Raw genomic sequence first — 23166 nt, forward strand, 5'->3', positions numbered from 1 at the left:
GCTGTAGCAGAGCAGGTGTCCAGTTCATGTAAAGCACTTTGCTAACGTCTACTGACATCAACACCAGAGGAACCAGCCTCTTTTAACTCTCATGGGGGTGGCCTTTTGGGTAAGGTTTGCATGACAAATTACCATTTGGGAAAAAAAATTATTATAACTAGATGCATAATCAGGACCAGCACTAAGCTTAATTTTATTTTGGAAATGGTGACTGTGTAAGAAAAAGTTGTCAATGTGCTAATTTAACCCATTGATGCTGAATGTTGTGTTGCTCAACAGTGACAGCGCTTGGAGCTGCATGGCACAACATTCAGGCTCCTGAGGCTTAAGTAAGACAATTGTATTTAAAATCTTGGTATGTTAGAGTAGAATGAAAACATTCTAATGCAAGATGTGGGTCTTAGCGTTTAAATGCAACTCATGTCATGCTTTATGTGCTTCAGAGGCTGAGATATTTTGGTCTTTAAAGGCTGAGGGTACCTTTTCTTAAAATGGGCTTAGGCATTCAGCACCCCTTTTTTGCAAGTGCTTTAGGCATCAATGGGTTAATCCTTAAAGAAGTGTATCACCAAGAAATCTTAAAGAAGCAATTCTTCTCCCTTTTTTAAATTAAATTAAGCAGTATATTTTATGTATAGCCTTTTTATATGTTTAAAGTCCACTGTATCATTTTACTATTTTATTGCTGCTTATTCACAAATGTGGGATATACACAAGTGTGCATGTGTATGTGTGTGTGTGTGTGTGTGTGCGTGCGTGTGTGTGTGCGTGCGTGCGTGCGTGCGTGCGTGCGTGCGTGCGTGCATGCGTGCGTGCGTGCATGCGAGTGTGTGTGTGTCTTCATCATTACTTAAAAAGATAAACCTTTCCCATTTCTCTATCCCTGACTATTTTACCTCCACTTCCTCTGATGTAAAAAATCTGGGTGTCGACTCTTCTCTCTCCTTTGAGTCCCATATTAAACACCTCACCAAAACTGTGTTTTTCCACCTTAAAACCATCTCCAGACTCCGCCCTTCTCTTACCCTTACCTCTGCTGAGACCCTCATTCACGCTTTTGTAACTCCAGATTAGCAGGGGTGGAAAAGTAACTTATTACTTTTACTCAATATTGTACTTGAGTAGCTTTTATGAATACTTTGTACTTTTTAAGTAAATTTTTAAATTAATACTTTCCTTGTGAGTGATTCTCTAATTCGCCTACACTTTTAAGTCCGTGGATTTTATTTGGCAATTCCACTAACTATTAACTGCATCCAATGATGTTTTGGACATTAGAAAACATTTATCTTTCATATAATACAGAAAGTGTAGACATAGCATTGTTTCCCTCAGCAAGAATGAATATTTAATACTGGTTTTGGGCGTTTTCATGCCGTCCTGTTTTCCAAATGTCAGATTCAGTCTTCATATTAGCATGTAAAGAAACTTGTTTTGCCCAAGACGATTGCAAATGTTGATTCACAGTAATCATCACAATATGACAAAAGTGTCAGAAAGACCACTGTCCTTTCCATTATACATGAAATCTGCCGTTTTGTGTGTGTCCACGAAAACTGTGTTAACCGTGTCACGGTCTGAAACCGCCTCCATAAATCAGTAATGGTTTGGTCTTAGGCCATACGAATAGCATCACGTGATGTCATAACCTCTTTGGCAGGATACAGGAAGACTTTTTGGTAAATTTTGAGCTCCATCCCTCCATAATTTAATCCATTCTTTTTCATGTTCTCATAGCGGGAAAATTGCCTGTCAACAGTGTTATCAACATATTCATAACAATCTGAATTAGAAATCACATGTAGAAAAACACAGATAAAGCATACAGATACATGAATTGATTAAGGTGTTGTGGTGGAACTTCTGAGGTCCTCAGTTAGCACAACACCATAAAAATGGCTGAAATGTCAACGGTGTTACCGTCAATGGTGTTACAATTAAGTATGACAGTCAGGGTTACCAGATGAGGCTGATGATTTCCAGCCCAAAAAATGATCAAAATCCGCCCTAAAAACCCGCCAAATTCTATTGATTTACATGGCAGTGGGAAGGTTTTTCTGATAGATGCCATTTTTACCCGCACACGGCCATCCTAAGCAGCCCAATTTGGCGGGAACCAGCCCAATCTGGCAACACTGGTGACAGTTGAGGAGGAGTATGTTTTTGCCCATTTATATCCATATTGACAGACAAACAAACAAAATAATTAGTGTTCTAGGGAGATGGGTTTGTCTGCTCTGTTTTTTTCTCCTATAAAAGTGCCGAATTGTTCCCCTGCACTGTTGACCGTAACACAGTTGAGTTACACCGTTGACTGTTTTGAAAGTGTTTTTGCGCTATTGATCCCTTATGTGTTGGAAAAATCCTAGGAACATACACTAGGGATTATCTCTGGAGAAGGAAGTCTTGTGTAAGGAGGGTGACTATATTCAAATCAGACGTTACAGGGATTTATGATGAAAAATGTGTCAGTCTGTATCACAGTGACTCATAAAATCCTACTTATGAAGCTCAACAATCACATTTTCTATATCAGTTGCACAGATTAATGACAACATTACTGCTAAGGGACATAAGCACTTTCAAACATATATTGTTTCAACTCTGTAGTATTTTTATATATGTTTGAAATGACATAGTATTTGTCCATAACACTGTTGACAAAATAATTAAGCAAATGTTCGCTTTCATTAGAGTATTTATCAAATGATTTAAGATTAAGCTTGGCAATTTGTTTGTTTGGAAACTTAAATATATACACTATGTAAACATCTAGGTCATTTAGTCGAAAAAAAATACAGATAATTGACATTTTGCTTTTGCCAAAAGCGTAGGGAAATCGTAGAATCACTCTAGTACTTGAGTACATTTTGACCCAAGTACTTTACTCAATTACACTGGAACCTGGCCTGAGTACTGAGTAAAAAAAATTGACTGAGAGACAAAATGCCATGCACAATAATGCCACAATCCGCCAGAAATGAAAGATTGTGCAGGATGGCACACAGCATTTCCACTATTTTACTATCTTGTATCAATGTATTGGATGATGGCTGGTATTGCTGATATATATATATGGCTGATATTCAAGAAAAATAAACATGACATTCTCAAGAGGAAAGCTAATTAAAAGTAACTAAGTACTTTTTACTCAAATTACATTTTAAATGAAGTAGTTTTTACTTTTACTTGAGTAGATTTTTAGGTAGGTACTTTTACTTGTACTTGAGTAGAATTTAGGCAAAGTAAAGATACTTTTACTTGAGTACACATATTGGGTACTCTTTCCACCTCTGCAGATTAGATTATTGCAATGCCTTACTCACTGGTCTCCCTAATAAATTGATTAGCCGTCTACAATACATTCAAAACTCAGCAGTTAGATTACTTACACACACCATACCCTGGCATCACATTACCCCAATCCTCTATGAATTACATTTCAAAATTATGTTCCTTGTATACAAGGCCCACCACAACCTTTCACCCTCCTACATCACAAGTCTCCTCACCCCATACAATCCCACCCGCACACTACGCTCCACTGACTCACTCCTCCTTACAGTTCCCTCCACACACATGCGCACAATGGGCGACAGGGCATTCAGTGTAGTTGGCCCCAAGCTTTGGAATTCAGTCCCACTGTCACTTTGTCAATGTTCTACTCTGTCTACTTTCAAATCTAATATGAAGATGCACCTCTTCACTTCTCCTTTTCAACCACACTGATTTATTTTATTCATTCGCGACCAAAGCATGTAACAATAGTGCTCCAATAAAATATACCTAGCTATAAAGGGAGAGTGTGGCCTAGATCAGGGGTGTCAGACGCAAATTAACAGTCGGATAAAATCCAAGTCAGGGACAAAGTTGCGGGTCAAACTGAATATGTTAAAAATATGTATTGTGCGTGTGCGACTGTGCGCACATGCTTAAAATACTGTATGTAAATGTGTGTGTGTGTGTGTGTGTGTGTGTGTGTGTGTGTGTGTGTGTGTGTGTGTGTGTGTGTGTGTGTGTGTGTGTGTGTGTGTGTGTGTGTGTGTGTGTGTGTGTGGGCGCGTGTGTGTTTTTGAGTTAGTGCAGTGCAGTGTGTGTGTGTGTGTGTGTGTGTGTGTGTGTGTGTGTGTGTGTGTGTGTGTGTGTGTGTGTGTGTGTGTGTGTGTGTGTGTGTGTGTGTGTGTGTGTGTGAGAAAGAGAGTCTCTGTGTGAGTGCTTGTGTGTGTGTTTTTGTATGGGTGGTCATGCCTCAGTGCCTCAGAGATTTTGTGCAGCCCTCTAATGTTTTGCGTCACTGTGCCTCTCGAGCACAGTAATAGACAGCCGTGTCTTCAGCCTTCAGACTGTTCATCTGCAGATAGAGCTGGTTAATGCTGTCGTCTCTGGAGATGGTGAACCTTCCCTGAACTGCCTGGGAGTAGTATATGGTAGTAGTACATATATATGCCAGCCATTCCAGTCCTTTCCCAGGAGCCTGTCTGACCCAGCTCATACAGTAGCTCTTAAATGTGAATCCAGATGCTGTGCAGGTCAGTTTGTGAGATCCTCCAGGTCTGATGACCACTGGCTCAGACTCAGTCAGGGTCACACTTTCACCCAGTAACCCTGTGAACAACACATAAAATAGATTAAAAATATAAAAATAAACCCATCATGACATATCTTTTCTTCAATATGCTCAACACTTGGTATCTTACCAGTGCAGCACAGAGCTGTAACTATGAGTGCTATCGCAAGACCCATGTTGAACGGTGTGTCTTTGTGTGGATAGTGTGTGTGCAGCCCTGTGGGGGACATATGTGGACATGAGGCCTTTTGCATTTGCCCCTCCTCCTTATGATGTAAACTGAATTCACCCAAAGTGTTGAGAAAAATGACTTCAACATCTACACCGAATAAGAAGAAAAGGTTGTGTACCAGTAGCCTAGAAATCTACAAATCCTAACTCCATTGAGTCTTACATTAGATGGAGAATAATCCAAAGAAAACATATCTGCCATCAAAACTGAGCAAAATGATTGCTTTGGGAGTTATTCATGATGATGAAAAATGATGATGCCTCAAAAAAGTGTCTTGACCACAAACTGCAGGTTATGATGGAGCTTAAAGGGACACTGTGTGAGATTTTTAGTTGTTTATTTCCAGACTTCATGATTAACTAATGTTACCTTTTTCATGAATACTTACCACCACCATCAAATTCTAAGTATTCATTATGACTGAAAAAATTGCACTTTTCATACATGGAAAGGGGGATCTTCTCCATGGTCTGCCATTTTGAATTTCCAAAAATAGACATTTTTGGCTGCAAAAATGACTGCACTTGGACCACACTACAAAATATTTGTTCATTACTTAGTAAACTTTCATGAAAAGATCAAATTTGGCAATAGGCAGCCCAGTTTCAATGAGCGGCATAGTTGCTGTACCTTTTTTGACCGTTTCCTGCACAGTGTAGGCCTACCATTAACTTTAAAAATATAATGCATCAGCTGTCTGTATAATGTATATGCTGTTCAAAATCCATATACATCATTCAGTATGTTTACAGATGAGTCATAAGAACAACTGCAGGGTAACGGCACTATTTTGCACATTGAGCCTGAGTTTTCTGCAATGTTTTAGAGTCCCCCTCAACATTAAAGAAAAAAAATGTTTGCTGTCTCAATGGGCTTCACAATGGCTGTCTATGGGCATGTACAAATTCAAAGATTCAAAAGATTTAAAAGCTTTATTGTCTAATATGTTGACATATTTTGAATGAAGACTTTTGAATGAAGGTGTGTGTGTGTGTGCGTGTGTGTGTGTGTGTGTGTGTGTGTGTGTGTGTGTGTGTGTGTGTGTGTGTGTGTGTGTGTGTGTGTGTGTGTGTGTGTGTGTGTGTGTGTGTGTGTCCAGTCCAGTCCAGTCCAGCAGGCTAGAGGTGAGGTGGTAGCCAATTCAGGTCCATGGAAGAGGCATGATGACATCATAGATATGCGAATCTTGCACAAGATCGAGATGTTGTTGTAGAGCAGTGTTTCCCAACCAGGGGTACGTGTACCACTAGGGGTACTTGAGCACTCTGCAGGTACTTGGAAAAAAGTAATAGCAACAAATGCATGGAGCATAGTCACACTGAGATAGAGGAAGAGATGTAGAACATGGCTTAGGGGGTACTCGTGGTACAACAAAAAGGCTTAGGGGGCACACGAGACGAAAAAGGTTGGGAAACACAGTTGTAGAGAATATGTTCTTAAAAAGCATCTTAAACATTCATCTTCTAGTATGCATCTAAGGGGGTGTACACTGGCATTCTCCAACAAGTTTGAAAGCGAAATATGGCTTCTATATTTTTTTATTAGCCATTTTGTGAATTGAAGGGAAAAAAGGGTGAATCCCATTACACCCCTTTGCCTCCGTTTTGCGCGTCCACGTGTAGGGGTAGTGGCATCCCGATTCACGTTCAGACAGATGGGTAGGGGTAGGGAAACGGGCTTTACACCCCTCCGCGCGGAGATTTTCCAACCCCAGACTCTACCACGGAGGGCTATGGCAGGTTTCCCTGAATGCATTGCGAATTCATTTAAAAATTGGCGGCAAGCCGCAGCACCCACAACAGCACACAAGTTTCAGTATTTTCGCCGCAATTGACGGTTTTAAAGTGGTAATAATTATTCCATTGCACTAAGTTTAACATTGTCCTAATGTTGTATGGCCCTTTTCTCCGTGAAACGCACATGAAAACAATCGCTATTAACCGTCAACCTAATGTATGGAATTAGTGACAGCTGTGAGTGTCATTCCGTGATTGTTGAAGGGGCATCCCAATCCATAGGTATTGCGTTTCAAGCCCTACACCTTGCGGCTTTGTTTGAAAGCACGAGGGGCAAGAGGAAGGCAAAGTGGGAAAGGCCCAAAGTATTTACAAAATGCTAAATAAAACACGACGGAAGTCATGTTTTGCTACAAAAATTGTGATGGATTATCAGTGAATAGTGGTGTGCATTGGCACTGCCCTTGGAAGTAATTGAAACTTGAAGAAATATGGCGCATTCATATGGCATTTCCTGAATCGATTATTATATAATCGATTATTATCGATGATTATTGAATTGTCCTTCCCCGCATTGCGATGCATTGCTGAATTGATCATTGATGATACCACTATCAGTGAGTACCCCTAAACAGTTGATGAGATGCACAAATGGGTAATGCTTTACTTTACAGTTATTTGAAGGAGAGGATTGTGCACATCCCAGGGAAAGGTGCAGGATAAAGGCCAACTTTTGTTTTCAGAGTGAGAAGTCCGCACACTTAGAATCCTTTTTATTGTATTTTATTTTTTCATGGCAGGATAACGTTTCGATCTTCAGATTTAATCTGAAGAAGACAGTTGAGGTTGAAACGTTATCCTGCCATGAAAAAATAAAATAAAACAAAAAGCATTCTAAGTGTGCGGACTCACTCTGAAATTTACGGTACGTTACCATATGTCATTACTGTGTACTTTCTGGGTAACAACAGGGTAACGGAGAGAAGTTACATGGTATCTAAAGAGTAAAAAGGGGGTAGTGAATACCATGAATGGGGTAACAGCAGAGTAACAGGGAGAAGTTCAATGATTAGATGGTTAGAAAATACCCATCATAGTAATTAGTGATATGTGAATAACATTGTATTTACTTTGTAATTATCCCCTTTTTACCTGTTACCATGTAAGTTCTCTCTGTTACCCTGTTGTTACACAGAAAACACTGTAATTACTGTCTGGTTTTAGGAACATATTTGGACATGCCCATAGATGGCCATTCTAAAGCCAGTAGAGGCAAAATCCAAATTAGCCAAACAAACACAGTAGCAAGCATTTAAAAAACGGTGAGGGGGACTCTAAAATATTGCAAACAACTCAGAAAAGGGGCTTAATGTTGAAAATAGTGCAGTTGCCCTTTAACCAAGGCCCTAATGAACCCCCATTCCACCACACGACTTTTAAACTGAGCACTATAACAAGGCGTATGCTTTGTTTCCTCGACATTGCCTATTGCAGCCACTGAGGATCCTATGGACAATAATACTTTGATTTTATTAATTGACAATATGAGTTACATATAGCCTACTGTATGTATTGAAAGGAGTGCAGAATAATTTGAATTAGACAATGTTGAAGCTTACCACAATGAAAAGCTTCACTCCCTCCCTCACTGAGTTCTCATCAGAGAATGGGACTTGATCGGTTATTAGTCTGCATCTCGTTTACTGACTTACCCATACCCCTTCCCTGCGCCTAGTTTCCCACCCCCTTCCCTTCAGTTGACTATAATAATACTCTATTAAGGAGAACATGTGATTATTGTTTGAATTCAATGAACCTGCTGCTGAGGTGATTAGGTTTAATGTTAATCGTTGAGCAAGTTCCTAAATCATAGCATTGCTGTGGTGCTGTGTGGTGAATTGCCTCTGAATGCATCTGCATGCCAACAAGGAGTGACTGTAGCTAATGCACATACTGCCCTCTTCAGGCTAATCAGGGAACTAGCAGGGAGAAATCTTCATGGGATTGAGTTTTTGTATGAGTCTTGTACTTGTTGGTACCACAGTGGTCATAGTATCTGGCACAGTAGTAGACAGCAGAGTCTCCAGGCTGCATGTTCTGGCCTCTCAGAGTCACAGTGCTGCTGGAGGCATCTCTAGAGATGCTGAACTTGCTCTTCAGGGATTCTGCCTGGTAGATATCATCATCTGCATAAATGTGGTTGATCCACTCCAATGCTTTCCCTGCAGGCTGGCGGATCCACGCTGTTGCATAGGTACAGCAGGAGGTCAGTGAGTATCCAGCCACCTTACAGCTGATGGTCATTTCCTCTCCAGGCCTGACAACCATTGAGCTGGGCTGAGTGAGGTCAACAGACGAATGCACACCTGCACAGAAGTAAAGAAAGTCATTAACGGTTTGACATCTATTTTCTACACTACATAATACATTATTTTATATAGTAGGCTATAGTATATATCTAAATGGCTGCCCATTGTACAACTCTCTCTTCTCTCCACTTTCCACGTTCACCAGTTGATCAGACTCACAGGATGCAGCTGCCAGTAACAGCAGTAGTGAGATGGGTCTGGGAGTCATGCTGTAGCAGAGCAGGTGTCCAGTTCATGTAAAGCACTTTGCTAACGTCTACTGACATCAACACCAGAGGAACCGGCCTCTTTTAACTCTCATGGGGGTGGCCTTTTGGATAAGGTTTGCATGACAAATTACCATTTGGGAAAAAAATAAGCTATTATTATAACTAGATGCATAATCAGGACCTGCGCAAGCCATTTTTTAACTTTGGAAATTATGACAGTGCTTAAAAAAAAACAACTGAATGGCAGAAAACATTATGGTCCTTCACAAAAAGTGTATCATAAACAATTCTGCAAGAATCAATTCTTTCTAATGCCTTCTCTCTTACTGTCAAGCCACATGGCACATTTTAAGTTCTACTGTCTAATTAAGGTTACCTTCCACTAGTTCAACTTCAACTTCAATTTTCAACTTTACTGTCCCCAAAAGGGGCCATTAAGCCAGACAGTATAAACATATAGACAGCAACAACAGATAACACAGGACAGACAGTGCAATTGGTCAATACAAGGATAAATAGTGGTATACAGCCGTCTCCAAAAGTGTTGTCGCCTATCCATCTGTTTGGAATAACAGCTAATAACCTGACTTTCAATTAATCACTTGGCTTCAGAAGTCACCCATATGAAAGCTACAACCCTCCCGAATGAAAATGTATGTACAAAAATAAATTTCATGCACCAAAAAAAGATTGACCCTTTATCGTCCACAAAAGGGGCGATTTAAGTGTGCAGCAGCAAGACCGTATAAACACATATATAGACAGCAAAAACAGATAACACAGGACAAACATAAAGTGCAATTGGTCAATACAAGAATAAAAGGGCCATAAATATTGCCATAGAACAAATCAGGGACACTGGATCATATTTCAGCTTTTTGAAATATTTATTTTGCAGCACGCTGAGAGAGAGAGAGAGAGAGAGAGAGAGAGAGAGAGAGAGAGAGAGAGAGAGAGAGAGAGAGAGAGAGAGAGAGAGAGAGAGAGAGAGAGAGAGAGAGAGAGATCTGCTTGCCAGTCTGTCTGTTTGTCTGACTGTTGTTCTGAGTGGCTCATGCCTGAGGAACTCTGAGTTTTTGTGCAGCTCTGCCATATCTTGTGTCACTGTGTCTCTCGGGCACAGTAATACACAGCCGTGTCTTCAGCCTTCAGACTGTTCATCTGCAGATACACCTGCTTCTTGCTGTTGTCTCTGGAGATGGTGAATCTTCCTTGAACAGCTTGTGAATAATAAATATTAGTGCTGTACATGCTTGTAACCCATTCTAGCCCCTTTCCAGGTGCTTGTCTATTCCAAGCCATGTAGTAGTTGCTGATGTCCAGCCCAGATGCCGTACAGGTGAGTTTGTACGATCCTCCAGGTGACACCACAGCTCCTTCTGACTCAGTCAGGGTCTGGCAGTGTACACCTGTTTGGAAAAAAAGAAATTGTGTTTAGATTCTAATTATTTCAATTCATGGAAAAGGTCTATTGTTGTAAGAAATCGCACATTCACCTGGAACCCAGTGAGTTAAAAGCACAAGAAGAGCTATGAAGTGCATGTTGAAGGGCTGCAGGAGGTTTGCCAACTATCTGGATCTTCAAGCATCTGAACCATCTTCTTATGTAGGAATTTGTGATTTGCATGAACTCCTCCTACCATTCTAATCAGTATATGTAAGGTAGGGCAGTGAGTTTTTTATGTTTTATTGAACATCACCTGAACATAATAAAACTACAATAACACATTTGCCCCGAGTAACTGATGAGTACTGGGTGTCAGAAAAAGTCCTTTCTGGATGACATTGTATATTGTAGCCACTGAGGACTATGGACTTGACTACTTCCATTTTCTTATATATAGGCTAGGTGGTGTGCTTCTCTGATTTTATTAACTGTCAATAGGAGGAATCTGTAATGAAAGGGTGCAGAATGATTTGAATCAGGCATACCGGTAATTATGTTGTGGCTTGCCACTTTAAAAAAATGTCTCTCCCTACCTCATTGAGTCCTCATAGGCGAATGGGACTGGTTCAGTTATTGATCTGCATCTCGCTTCTCTGACTTATCCACCCCCTTACCTTAAGTCTTCTCTACATAATACTGTATTAAGGAGAAGAAGCCAAATGTGACTATTGTTTGGATGTAGTGGTGCAAAGACTGTTGGTTTTATAAATGATGGCACCTGTCTCTAACCCCAATGTCCAAAACAATGGTGAACTGCTTCTGTGGGATACATCTGCGTGTCAGCAATGAAGCGGATACTGTAGTTCAGAGCCGCTGTAGCTATGCATATACTGCCCTCTTCAGGCTCATAAGGGAACTAGCTGGGAGAAATCCTTGTGAGATTGAGTTTTTGTACGAGTCTTGTACTTGTTGGTCCACAGTGGTCATCATATCTGGCACAGTAGTAGACAGCAGAGTCTCCAGGCTGCATGTTCTGGCCTCTCAGGGTCACAGTGTTGCTGGAGGCATCTTTAGAAATGCTGAACTTGCTCTTCAGGGATTCTGCCTGTCTGATAGTACCACCTCCCCAAATATGGTTGATCCACTCCAATGCTTTTCCTGCAGGCTGTCGAATCCATGCTGTGGCGTAGCTATCATCAGTAACAGAGTATCCAGCCACCTTACAGCTGATGGTCATGGCCTCTCCAGGCCTGACAACCACTGAGCTGGGCTGAGTGAGGTCAACAGCTGAATGCACACCTGCACAGAAGTTGAAGAGAAAAATGATAAGAAACAAACTGACAAATTCATACACATTTTTCATATTTTACAAAAGAGCAAAAGAGCAGAGCATTTTGCAGCTCGCTGTCTCTTTTTTTGCCCCTGCCACGTTCACCAGTTCATCAGACTCACGGGATGCAGCTGCCAGTAACAGCAGTAGTGAGATGGGTCTGGGAGTCATGCTGTAGCAGAGCAGGTGTCCAGTTCATGTAAAGCACTTTGCTAACGTCTACTGACATCAACACCAGAGGAATCAGCCTCTTTTAACTCTCATGGGGGTGGCCTGTTGGGGAAGGTTTGCATGACAAATTACCATTTGGAAAAAAAATAAGCTATTATAATAGGTGCATAATCAGGACCAGCAAGCCATTATTTAACTTTGAAAATTATGACTGTGCTTAAAAAACAACAACTGAATGTCAGTAATCATTATGGTCCTTCACAACAATTCTGCAAGAAACAACTCTTTCTAATGCCTTCTGGTGTCTTTCTGTTTTGTTCTACTGTCTAATTAAGGTTACCTTCCACTCGTTCAACTTCAACTTCAATTTTCAACTTTACTGTCCCCAAAAGGGGCCATTAAGCAAGACAGTATAAACACATACATAGACAGCAACAACAGATAACACAGGACAAACAAAAAGTGCAATTGAGAAGGATAAAAGGGCCATAAATAGTGCCATAGAACAAAACAAGATTAAAATGTCATAGTTAATTTTATTGTGATTTTGTGCTGCCCCTTCACAAATGTGGATTGTAAATGGGACTTTTTCAAGACAAGCTTTAAAAAAGAAAAAAAATCAGCTGATGGAAAAGTCGAGCTCAATCAGAGATGGATGGAGCTCTATATCTACAAGTTGAAATAAGCTGACTGGGACACTGGATAGGCAGATGAGTCATACTTAATCTTTTTCTGGATATTGGAGAGGAGAGAGAGAGAGGGGGGGGGGAATCTGCCTGTCTGTTTGATTGTCTAACTGACTGTCTATTTTTGTGTGTCAGTGAGAATTGTACTTGTGTGTTCCTCTGGGTGGGTCATGCCTGAGGACCTCTGAGTTTTTGTTCAGCTCTGCAGCATCTCATGTCACTGTGGCTGTCGAGCACAGTAATACACAGCCGTGTCTTCTGCTTTCAGACTGTTCATCTGCAGATACACCTGCTTCTTGCTGTCGTCTCTGGAGATGGTGAACCTTCCTTGAATGGATTGTGAATAATAAATAGCACTACCATGCATAAGTGCAACCCATTCGAGGCCTTTTCCAGGTGCTTGTCTATTCCAAGCCATGTAGTAGTTGCTGATGTCCAGCCCAGATGCCGTACAGGTGAGTTTGTACGATCCTCCAGGTGACACCACAGCTCCTTCTGACTCTGTCAGGGTCTGGCAGTGTCCACCTGTTTGAGAAAATATTTTTTGTTAAGATTCTAATAATTTGAATTCAACAACAACAAAAAAAAAACGTTGTGAGAAATCACACATTCACCTGGAACCCATTTGGCTAAAAGCACAAGAAGAGCTATGAAGTGCATGTTGAAGGGCTGCAGGAGGTTTGCCAAATATCTGGATCTTCAATGGTGAAGAATCTCAACCGTGTTCTTATGTAGGAATGTGTGTAGGTTTGCATAAACCCCTCCTCCCTCTCTCTCTCATCCATTGAGCATATGGCAGATACATTTTCATTGAACATTATTGAATCAATTACAACACTATAACAACTCATGAGCGTCATTGAGGGTCTCAGAATACAGTCCTTTCTGGACTATGACATTGCGTGCAGCAACTGAGGTATCCTTTGGACCTAATGGCTTGGGTTTTCTAATGGGCCTATAGCATGCTTCTCTGGTTTTATTAACTAGTAATAACCTGTACTGTATGGCTTAGGCCTACTGTGTGTAATGAAAGGGAGCAAAATGATTTGAATTAGATGTGTTTGCCACTTTCAAAAAGAAGCCTTTCTCCTTCACCCATTGAGTCTTTATCAGAGAATGGGACTTGTTTAGTTATTAGTCTGCATCTTGTACATACAGTAGGCCTAATACTGTATTGTATGAAGCAACATGTGATTATTGTTTACATGTAGTGCTGCAACGATGATTTGCTTTGACATCAGTCATGGAGCATGTCTCTGTAACATAACATTGCTGTGGTTTGAAAAATGGTGAAAGCAATGTAGTTCTAAAAATAGTGAACTGCTTCTGTGGAATGCTTCTGCATGCCAACAATGAAGGAGTGACTGTAGCTATGAATATACTGCCCTCTGCAGGCTCATCGGGGAAATAGCTGGGAGAAATTCTCATGACATGAGTTTTTGTAGAAGCCTTGCACTTGTTGGTACCACAGTGGTAATCTGGCACAGTAGTAGACAGCAGAGTCTCCAGGCTGCATGTTCTGGCCTCTCAGAGTCACAGTGCTGCTGGAGGCATCTTTAGAAATGCTGAACTTGCTCTTCAGGGATTCTGCCTGGGTGATACTACCACCTCCCCAAATGTGGTTGATCCACTCCAATGCTTTTCCTGCAGGCTGTCGAATCCAGGCTGTGGCGTAGCTATTGTCAGCAACAGAGTATCCAGCCACCTTGCAGCTGATGGTCATGGCCTCTCCAGGCCTGACAACCACTGAGCTGGGCTGAGTGAGGTCAATAGCTGAATGCACATCTGCACAGAAGTAAAGAAAGTCATTAACGGTTTGACAACATTTTTGTTAACACTATTTCATATTGCATAGCAGGCCTATATCTCTGGATGGAAGATAATTGTACAACTCTCTCTTCTCTCCACTTTCCACGTTCACCAGTTGATCAGACTCACAGGATGCAGCTGCCAGTAACAGCAGTAGTGAGATGGGTCTGGGAGTCATGCTGTAGCAGAGCAGGTGTCCAGTTCATGTAAAGCACTTTGCTAACGTCTACTGACATCAACACCAGAGGAACCAGCCTCTTTTAACTCTCATGGGGGTGGCCTATTGGATAAGGTTTGCATGACAAATTACCATTTGGGAAAAAAATAAGCTATTATAATAGGTGCATAATCAGGACCAGAACTAAGCTTTATTTTAGTTTGGAAATAATGGTGAAAATAATTTCACAACGGTAGTTTTCAAGATGCTAATTTAATGCCTAAAGAGGTGTATCACCAAGAAATCATAAAGAAAAATTCTCCTCCTTTTTTAATTAAATTAGGCAGTATTTAAAGTCCACTGTGTCATTTTAGTATTTTATTTCCAAAATCAATGCTGCTTATTCACAAATGTGGGATATAAAGAGGAAAATGGTTCTGCTCCAAGACAAGGGCTAAAGCTTGGCAGAAACAAAGGGAATTGTTTTGTGTAGGACTATTCCATAGCCCTGACAGGGGCCCTCTGAGAGGCTGATAAAATACGTTTTAATGTGACCCTGTCTAGAGTTTTGAAATAACTTTTACAATAGTATGTGACAAAATAAGCAAATTGAATAAACAATACAACACTTTCCTTTCCCCTCAAATTCAGCTGATGGAGGAGTTAAGTTCTTGATGGAGTTCAGCTGATGGAGAGATGTCTGCGGCCCTCTAGTGACATCAACATAGAAATCAGCCTCTCATGACTGGAACACAGAGGACAGGTAGGCCTAGTGTTTCAGATTTGTCTAATATTTGTTTTAGAACAGGATGAAAGATAATTAAAAACACACACATAAAGACACGCTTGTGTTTGTGTTTGTGTGTGTGTGTGTGTGTGTGTGTGTGTGTGTGTGTGTGTGTGTGTGTGTGTGTGTGTGTGTGTGTGTGTGTGTGTGTGTGTGTGTGTGTGTGTGTGTGTGTGTGTGTGTGTGTGTGTGTGTGTGTGTGTGCGCGCGCGCGCGCGCGTGCATGGGCATGCACAAATAGGGACAATGTGGTGTTAAATCACCAGCCCCTTTGCCCTATTGGGTACAAAAAAATGCCCTTTTGGATTTTCGATTTTTTTGGTGACATTGTGCTGTGGTCTATGTTGACATGATCATCTACGTACCTGTAACCCAAGTACTGTTTTCAATTGTCCTCCTTCAGCCACCATAGCTTACTTCGTGCTGACACACCCCCAGGTAGCATGCCGGTGACTACGCACCAATTAGCTTCTCAATCATAAAAAAGGGCTCTGACAGACCGGTCACACACAAGCCCTGCTTTGTCACGTTTTGCCCCAATCCTCGCTGCTATATGGGAAGTGTTGGCTTCCGCAGCATATGAAATTGCTTCTAGGTAGATGGAGGATGCCTGCCCTGAGGGTTTCGTTTTGAGGATGCTAGGGGCACCCCAAGCTTTGGTGTGGTGTGTCCGTCTGCTTTGGTCCTGCAGGAGGTATGTTTTATCTTTGTACATGTGTGTATTTCAATGTAACATGTTTGTTTTACAATGTAACCTGTTTGTGGCAAGTGTGCTAATGTTGAAACTGTGATTATATTGTAGTGGATTTTCTCTGACTGCTGGGAGCGCTGATTGAAGATGCGGTTGTTTATAAGCTTCAGTTCTGTCAGAACCATTTCAGTCAAGAAACACAGGAGAAGAATATAAATGCAATTTCTTTTATTGAAATTATGAATTACATTTGGCGGTATAGCTCTGTTCGGAGGAACCCCCCTATTTCCATGAGCAGCATGGAAAAGCATTTAGTCAGGGGGCAGCAGCAGTTTAGGGAATTCTCACCCCAGCAGGACAGGGCGAGAGATAACCCCCCATGAACAGAGCCAAGCGACGTGACAAGAGAACATGTCACATCATACACGACAAGGTGGAGCAGGGGAGGTGGTGGGTAGCAAAAACCAAGCAGCATACAGTTGAGAGGAAGTGGATAGAATTTAAAAGGCGTGCCGAAGCCGTGTGGCCAATCGCTAGGGAAGAAAGATTATCAGCTGAGGGAATGCACCTGGATCAATTAGGAATTAATTAGATGAAGGGGAGGGCAGCAAGCTTCTTGACTACCATGGCCTGGCCAGAACTGACGTTAGTACTTTAATTTGTTTGCAACAAGGTAAAACTTGTTTTGTTCACCTACTGTGTAGGCCTATGTTTGTACACCATTACCACCCTGATGATGTTTACTTTAGCTTGGTGTGACGTTGCATGATGTGTTTAACGTGATTCTGGAACAACCTTGCATGCCTTGTGTATTGTGTGTTTTCTGAAAGTTTCATTGCATGATTTAAGTGTGTGGTTCTGAAATAATATTGCATGCTTATCTAAATGTTAGTAAACATTCTTAGTACGGTGTAGACCTCCCTAGTATGTATGAACATTTTTGACGTTGTCACTTACTGTTGTCGCTTTGTTCTCAGCAGAGCCATGCCACTGCTGCTATGCCTTTTGCTGTAAAACCAGTTGTTGCCCTTTTTGACCCTTTTAATGTATTTTGATTTTGTTTTCAGTAATATTGGTAAAAAGAGAAAATAACTGAACCAACACCAGCCTGCTGGTTGGTGCTACTAAATAAATACTGACAATTGTATTATCACTTGAACCCCTGTCTCTGCCTTTACTTACTTACCTGTGTGCGGGAAACCCTGGTTTAAAACTTGGTCTAAGAACCATTGTTCAACAAGTATATCTGGTGGTGAAAGGCCACCAGTGGCGTAGTCGTTACAGTAAAACAAACACACTTTACCTAAATCTCCAACCTACCCTCGGTTACATACCGAACAAATGCTTTGCGACCAAAAGCATGTAACAATAGTGCCCAATATAATATATAGCCAGATCTTTCACATGCACCGCCACCCTTTTCATCACCTGCCCGCCCAAAATGTCTGTGCACACCTGTGTTTAGTTTAGCTTAGTTTAGTTTAGTTTAGTTTAGTTTTCAGGGGCCATGTACAGGACAACTCCAGTACCAGAGTTAGCTACAAAGCTAATTTGCATCTGTGGTCCCTGGGCAGGAAACTATCCAACAAAACACACACATTAAAACATGGACAATGCATGTCCTTACAAATAATTACACACTAAGAGCAGTCACATCTCACTAACATAATACAATAAAAAAGTAATCAATATGTTCAATCACATCATCACTTCAATTATGCACATACAAAGTTACATATGACATATGATTCATATGACACCTAACAATATATAGCAGCACATCTTTGATTCATCTTCAGCCATGCTTTCAAGGATAGTTTAAACTGGTTGAAGCTTGTACTATCTCTAATTTCAGCAGGAATTGAATTCCATTTTTCTACAGCACTAACAGAAAAGGCTGACTGACCAAAAGAGGTCTCCCTAAAATCCACATAACAATCGTCTCGTATAGAGGAACTTGAGACCCTTGGTTTATCTTTACAACTTAGTATGCAGCACTGCTGGTGGTGGCGGTGGTGCAAGATCATGAATAAGTTTGTACATTAAACACATATCAGCAAAATAAATAAAACTGCTGAAAGACAATAAATTATACTTGGCTATGATGGCACAGTGGTAATTTCTTGGCTTTCTTGGCTTGGGTTGCTAATGGTTGTAATGAAGTCACACCTACTTGTGACCAACTTGTAGAACAATATGATAGATGTGAACAAATCATTGAATGTAAAAACAGTTTAGCAGCAGAAAATGGTAATTGTCTTATCTGCCTAAAGTTAACTACACTAGCTCTGACACATCTAGCTACGTTTTTATGTGTTTTTTAAAAGACAGGTTGGAATCAATTATTACACCCAGGTACTTAAAATTGTCAACAGTATCTATGACCTCTCATTTAACAGAGATGTCAGGTTGGTCCTTATCATACCTCCTGATGGAGAAGTACATGGCTATTGTCTTACTCACATTAAGTGTAAGGCAGTTGTGATTCAGTCAGTCTGATACTTTGTTCAGGGCTGAGGCTGAGGTTAGGGCGTGCGTGCGTATGTGTGTTGGGGGGGGCTTGTAAAGTGTGAGAGAGAGAGAGAGAGAGAGAGAGAGAGAGAGAGAGAGAGAGAGAGAGAGAGAGAGAGAGAGAGAGAAGAGAGAGAGAGAGAGAGAGAGAGAGAGAGAGAGAGAGAGAGAGAGAGAGAGAGAGAGAGAGAGAGAGAGAGAGAGAGAGAGAGAATGTGCTCTGCTTGTGTCTGTGTTTTTCTATGGGTGGTGGTCATGCCTCAGTGCCTCAGAGTTTTTGTGCAGCTCTGTAATAACTTGTTTCACTGTGTCTCTCGAGCACAGTAATACACAGCTGTGTCTTCAGCCTTCAGAATGTTCATCTGCAGATACACCTGACTCTTGCTGTTGTCTCTGGAGATGGTGAACCTTCCTTGAACAGTTTGGGAGTAGTATATGGAAGTAGTACACATATACTGTATGCCAGCCATTCAAGGCCTTTCCCATGAGCCTGTCTGATCCAGCCCATGTTATAATCACCAAATGTGAACCCAGAAGCTGTGCAGGTCAGTTTGTGAGATCCTCCAGGACTGATGACAACTGGCCCAGACTCAGTCAGGGTCACACTCAAAACACCTGTGAACACATGAAATAGATTCAACATCAAAATGAACCCAACACGACATGTTTTCTTCTCAATACCCTTGAGACTTGGTATATTACCAGCGCAGCACAGAGCTGTAAGTATGAGTGCTGATGCAAGACCCATGATGAACGCTGAGTTGCTGTGTGTAGAGTGTGTGAGCAGCCATGTGGGGGTCATTTGTGGACATGAGGCGTTTTGCATTTGCCCCTCCTCCTTATGATGTAAACTGAATTCACTCAAAGTGATGATAAAAATGACTTTAGTAACATCTGCAAAGACTAAGCGGAAAAGGCTGTGTGCCAGTAGCCCAGAAATCTATAACTCCCAAGTCCATTGAAGTTGGGACACTAGGTAAATTGTGAATAACAAAATACCATCATTTTTAAAACTGAGCAAAATTATTGTTTTGGGGGTTGTTCGTGAACATGAAAATATAAAAGGTCTTAAAAGAAGAGTTGGGACAGGGATAAAAGGCAGAAAATGGTGAAGATGACTAGAGGCAACACAAAACACAGCCTTTTCCGAGATCCTGATCATTGTAATGGGGGGCAGGTGTATGTTTACATTTTTTTTTTTTAATCTTGATTTATTACCAACAACATTCAAAAGGTTATGTAACAGCACCAGGCAACTAACAAACAGAGATACCCTTTGGGATAAAATTTGGAGTAGGCCTGTTAAGAACATTTTGAATGTAAACAAAATCTGCCCCCTTTTAGAATACCTGAGATCTCAGAAAGGGATGACTCGAAAAATGCGGCATCACCGGGTACTGACAAAGCAAGGGCATAGCGTGAGCAATACAGTACAACAGCATATTGAAAGTGGCAGAAGTTATCCTTTAACAGTCAATTATGATTTGATATAAAATGTACAGTATGTTCTTTCTTGTTGTGGACATCAAATGGTGTATTCTGTCATGTTTCATCAGGTTTTCCTTTCAGCAGTGCTTACACTGTGACATGTCTTGACCACTGGTGGTGGATGGAGTTAAACTGTGAAATATATAATGCATCAGATGTTTCTTAAGCTATTCAAAATCTATATACATCATTCAGTATGTTTAAAGGTGCATAGGATGTGGCCAGAGCAGGTACTGCAACAATGCTGCTCATTGAAACAGTGCTCCCAGTCTTGCCAAATGTGATCTTTTCATTAATATTTACAAAGTAAACTAAACTAGTATGGTCAAAGTACAGTCATTTTTGCAGCTAAACATTTCTGGAAATTCAAAAGTGCAATTTTCCTAGTCAAAATGAATACTTAGAATTTGTTGGTGGTGGTAAGTATTCATGAAAAGGTAACATTAGTGAATGGGTTACATGAATTCTGAAAAGAAAACAACTAAAAATCTTACACAGTGCACCTTTAACTCTACGAGTCAAAAGAGCTTAACAAAGGCCCACTGAACCCCTGTTCCACCATACATGTACAGTACATGTTCATTTTTGAACGTAGCACTAAAACAAGTTGTAGGACAATGCTTTGTTTTCTCGACATTGCTTATTGCAGCCACCGAGGGATCCTATTGACTTTAATACTTTGATTTTTATTAACTGACAATATGAATAACATATACGTGTACAAGGGTGCAGAATGACTTGAATCAGACATTCACTATGTTGAAGCTTACCACTCAAAAAGCTTTACTCCTTCCCCCACTGAGGCAAAGAATTCTTGCTCAGTAGTCTGCATCTATTTCTCTGACCATTCCCCTTCCCCTCAGTTTATAACTGTAGCCTACATAATATATGAAGGAGAAGAAGCAATGTGATAATTGTTTGCATTTAGTGAACCTGCAGCTAAGGTGATAAGGTTTGGCATTAATCATGGAGCATGTCTCTAAAACATAACATTGCTGTGGTTTCAAACCAATGGTGAAAACAATAGTGTTCAACACAATATAATGAAACAGCAACTGTAGCTATGAGTATACTGCCCTCCGCAGGCTAATCAGGGAACTTGCAGGAAGAAATCCTCTTGAGATTGTGTTTTTGTACGAGTCTTGTACTTGTTGTTACCACAGTGGTCATCATATCTGGCACAGTAGTAGACAGCAGAGTCTCCAGGCTGCATGTTCTGGCCTCTCAGAGTCACAGTGCTGCTGGAGGCATCTCTAGAGATGCTGAACTTGCTCTTCAGGGATTCTGCCATTCTGGTATCATCATCTGCCCAAATTTGGTTTATCCACTCCAATGCTTTCCCTGCAGGCTGGTGGATCCATCCTGTTGCATAGGTACAGCAGGAGGTCAGAGAGTATCCAGCCACCTTACAGCTGATGGTCATTTCCTCTCCAGGCCTGACAACCACTGAGCTGGGCTGAGTGAGGTCAACAGCTGAATGCACATCTGCACAAAAGTAAAAATGAAAAATGATGAGAAACAAAGTGACAACTTCTAGACATTATTCATATTATACACAGTTCTAAAGAGCAGTTCAATTCCACAACTCTGTCTTCTGCCACTTTCCACGTTCACCAGTTGATCAGACTCACAGGATGCAGCTGCCAGTAACAGCAGTAGTGAGATGGGTCTGGGAGTCATGCTGTAGCAGAGCAGGTGTCCAGTTCATGTAAAGCACTTTGCTAACGTCTACTGACATCAACACCAGAGGAACCAGCCTCTTTTAACTCTCATGGGGGTGGCCTGTTGGGGAAGGTTTTGCATGACTAATGTCGAATTTGTGCGCAGTACACCTGACACAAGGAACAAAGATGCATGCATGTGTGAGAAGCGAGAGGCAATGTTGAGGTCATGGTAGAGTCAAAGAATGGTGGATCTGCCCCCTACATAATATATCCAGTATCTTGTGTTTGACAGCAAGTATGTGCACCCATTCGCTCATTGCACACGTTATTTAAGTCGCACAGCAAGCATATGTGATCCCCCATCTTTTTCAAATGGATACAATGGATACAGAATGAAGTCCAGTTGGAGTGCTATAATTAAACGAGCCGATAAGGGAGGAGCTGTGGTTGTTTGGGGGAAAGATAAATACATAAAAGAGGTAAACAGACAACTGAATGATCCTGTGTACTATGAGGTTTTGAAACACAACCCTACAGAGGTCTTAAAAATGGAGTTAAAAACCATACTGACTGAAGCTAAAGAAAATGACTGGATCTCTGATGGTGAATGTAAATTTCTTTTCAAAGAGCATCCTAAACTGGCATCTTTTTACCTTCTACCAAAGATACATAAAAATTTGGAAAATCCCCCAGGGAGACCAGTCATATCTGGGATTGACAGTCTTACAGAACCTGTTTCAAAATACATAGATTACTTCATTAAGCCCATTTTACCTCAACTCCCAGCATATATACAAGACACTACAGCTGTTCTTAAGAAGATACAGGAACTAGGTAATATAGGGCAAGATACTTTATTAGTAACTATGGATGTGGAGTCACTATACACCTCTATTGTGCATGAAGAGGGGCTAGCAGCACTCAAGTTTTTTCTACAAGACCACCTACAAACAGAATCTCCCCCTGCACATTTCCTCTTAAAATTAACTAAATGGACATTACATAATAACATCTTTATTTTTCAAGATCGCCTTTTTAAGCAAGCTAAAGGATGTGCAATGGGAGCTTGCTACAGTCCTTCCTATGCGGGTTTATATATGGGTAAATGGGAAAATGATTTTGTGTTTAACTCTACTAAAAATTCCTATTTAAATAAGATAATCTACTATGGGAGGTATATTGATGATGTACTCCTACTGTGGGATGGTTCAGAAGCTGAACTAGTGTCTTTCCATACTTACCTCAATGGCATAAACAAAAACATCAAACTGTCTCTGGAATATGACAAACAACGCATTAGCTTTCTAGATCTAGTAATATACATGGATAATGAAGGTCTCTTATATTCCACCATCTATAGAAAGCCTACTTC

The 23166-nt window shown here is 40.9% G+C and overlaps 1 pseudogene and 4 gene segments (V, D, J or C); all 5 read right to left on the reverse strand.

Moving 5' to 3' along the window:
* Positions 1 to 4291: 4291 nt before the first annotated feature.
* On the reverse strand, positions 4292 to 4743 carry LOC134459463 (immunoglobulin heavy variable 3-48-like). The segment is given in 2 exon segments: positions 4292 to 4605; positions 4698 to 4743. Coding segments are annotated over 2 exon segments (360 nt in total).
* A 3729-nt stretch (positions 4744 to 8472) lies between these two features.
* On the reverse strand, positions 8473 to 9112 carry LOC134459471 (immunoglobulin heavy variable 2-26-like). The segment is given in 2 exon segments: positions 8473 to 8901; positions 9034 to 9112. Coding segments are annotated over 2 exon segments (474 nt in total).
* A 1102-nt stretch (positions 9113 to 10214) lies between these two features.
* Positions 10215 to 14674, reverse strand: LOC134468844 (Ig heavy chain V region 914-like). The segment is given in 2 exon segments: positions 10215 to 10522; positions 14626 to 14674. Coding segments are annotated over 2 exon segments (357 nt in total).
* A 4270-nt stretch (positions 14675 to 18944) lies between these two features.
* LOC134459480 (immunoglobulin heavy variable 3-48-like) lies at positions 18945 to 19390 on the reverse strand (annotated as a pseudogene).
* A 1830-nt stretch (positions 19391 to 21220) lies between these two features.
* On the reverse strand, positions 21221 to 21810 carry LOC134459489 (immunoglobulin heavy variable 2-26-like). The segment is given in 2 exon segments: positions 21221 to 21615; positions 21762 to 21810. Coding segments are annotated over 2 exon segments (444 nt in total).
* Between the last annotated feature and the right edge of the window lie 1356 nt (positions 21811 to 23166).

This window comes from Engraulis encrasicolus, chromosome 2 (assembly GCF_034702125.1).
Source record: "Engraulis encrasicolus isolate BLACKSEA-1 chromosome 2, IST_EnEncr_1.0, whole genome shotgun sequence".
NCBI classification, from domain to species: Eukaryota; Metazoa; Chordata; class Actinopteri; order Clupeiformes; family Engraulidae; genus Engraulis; species Engraulis encrasicolus.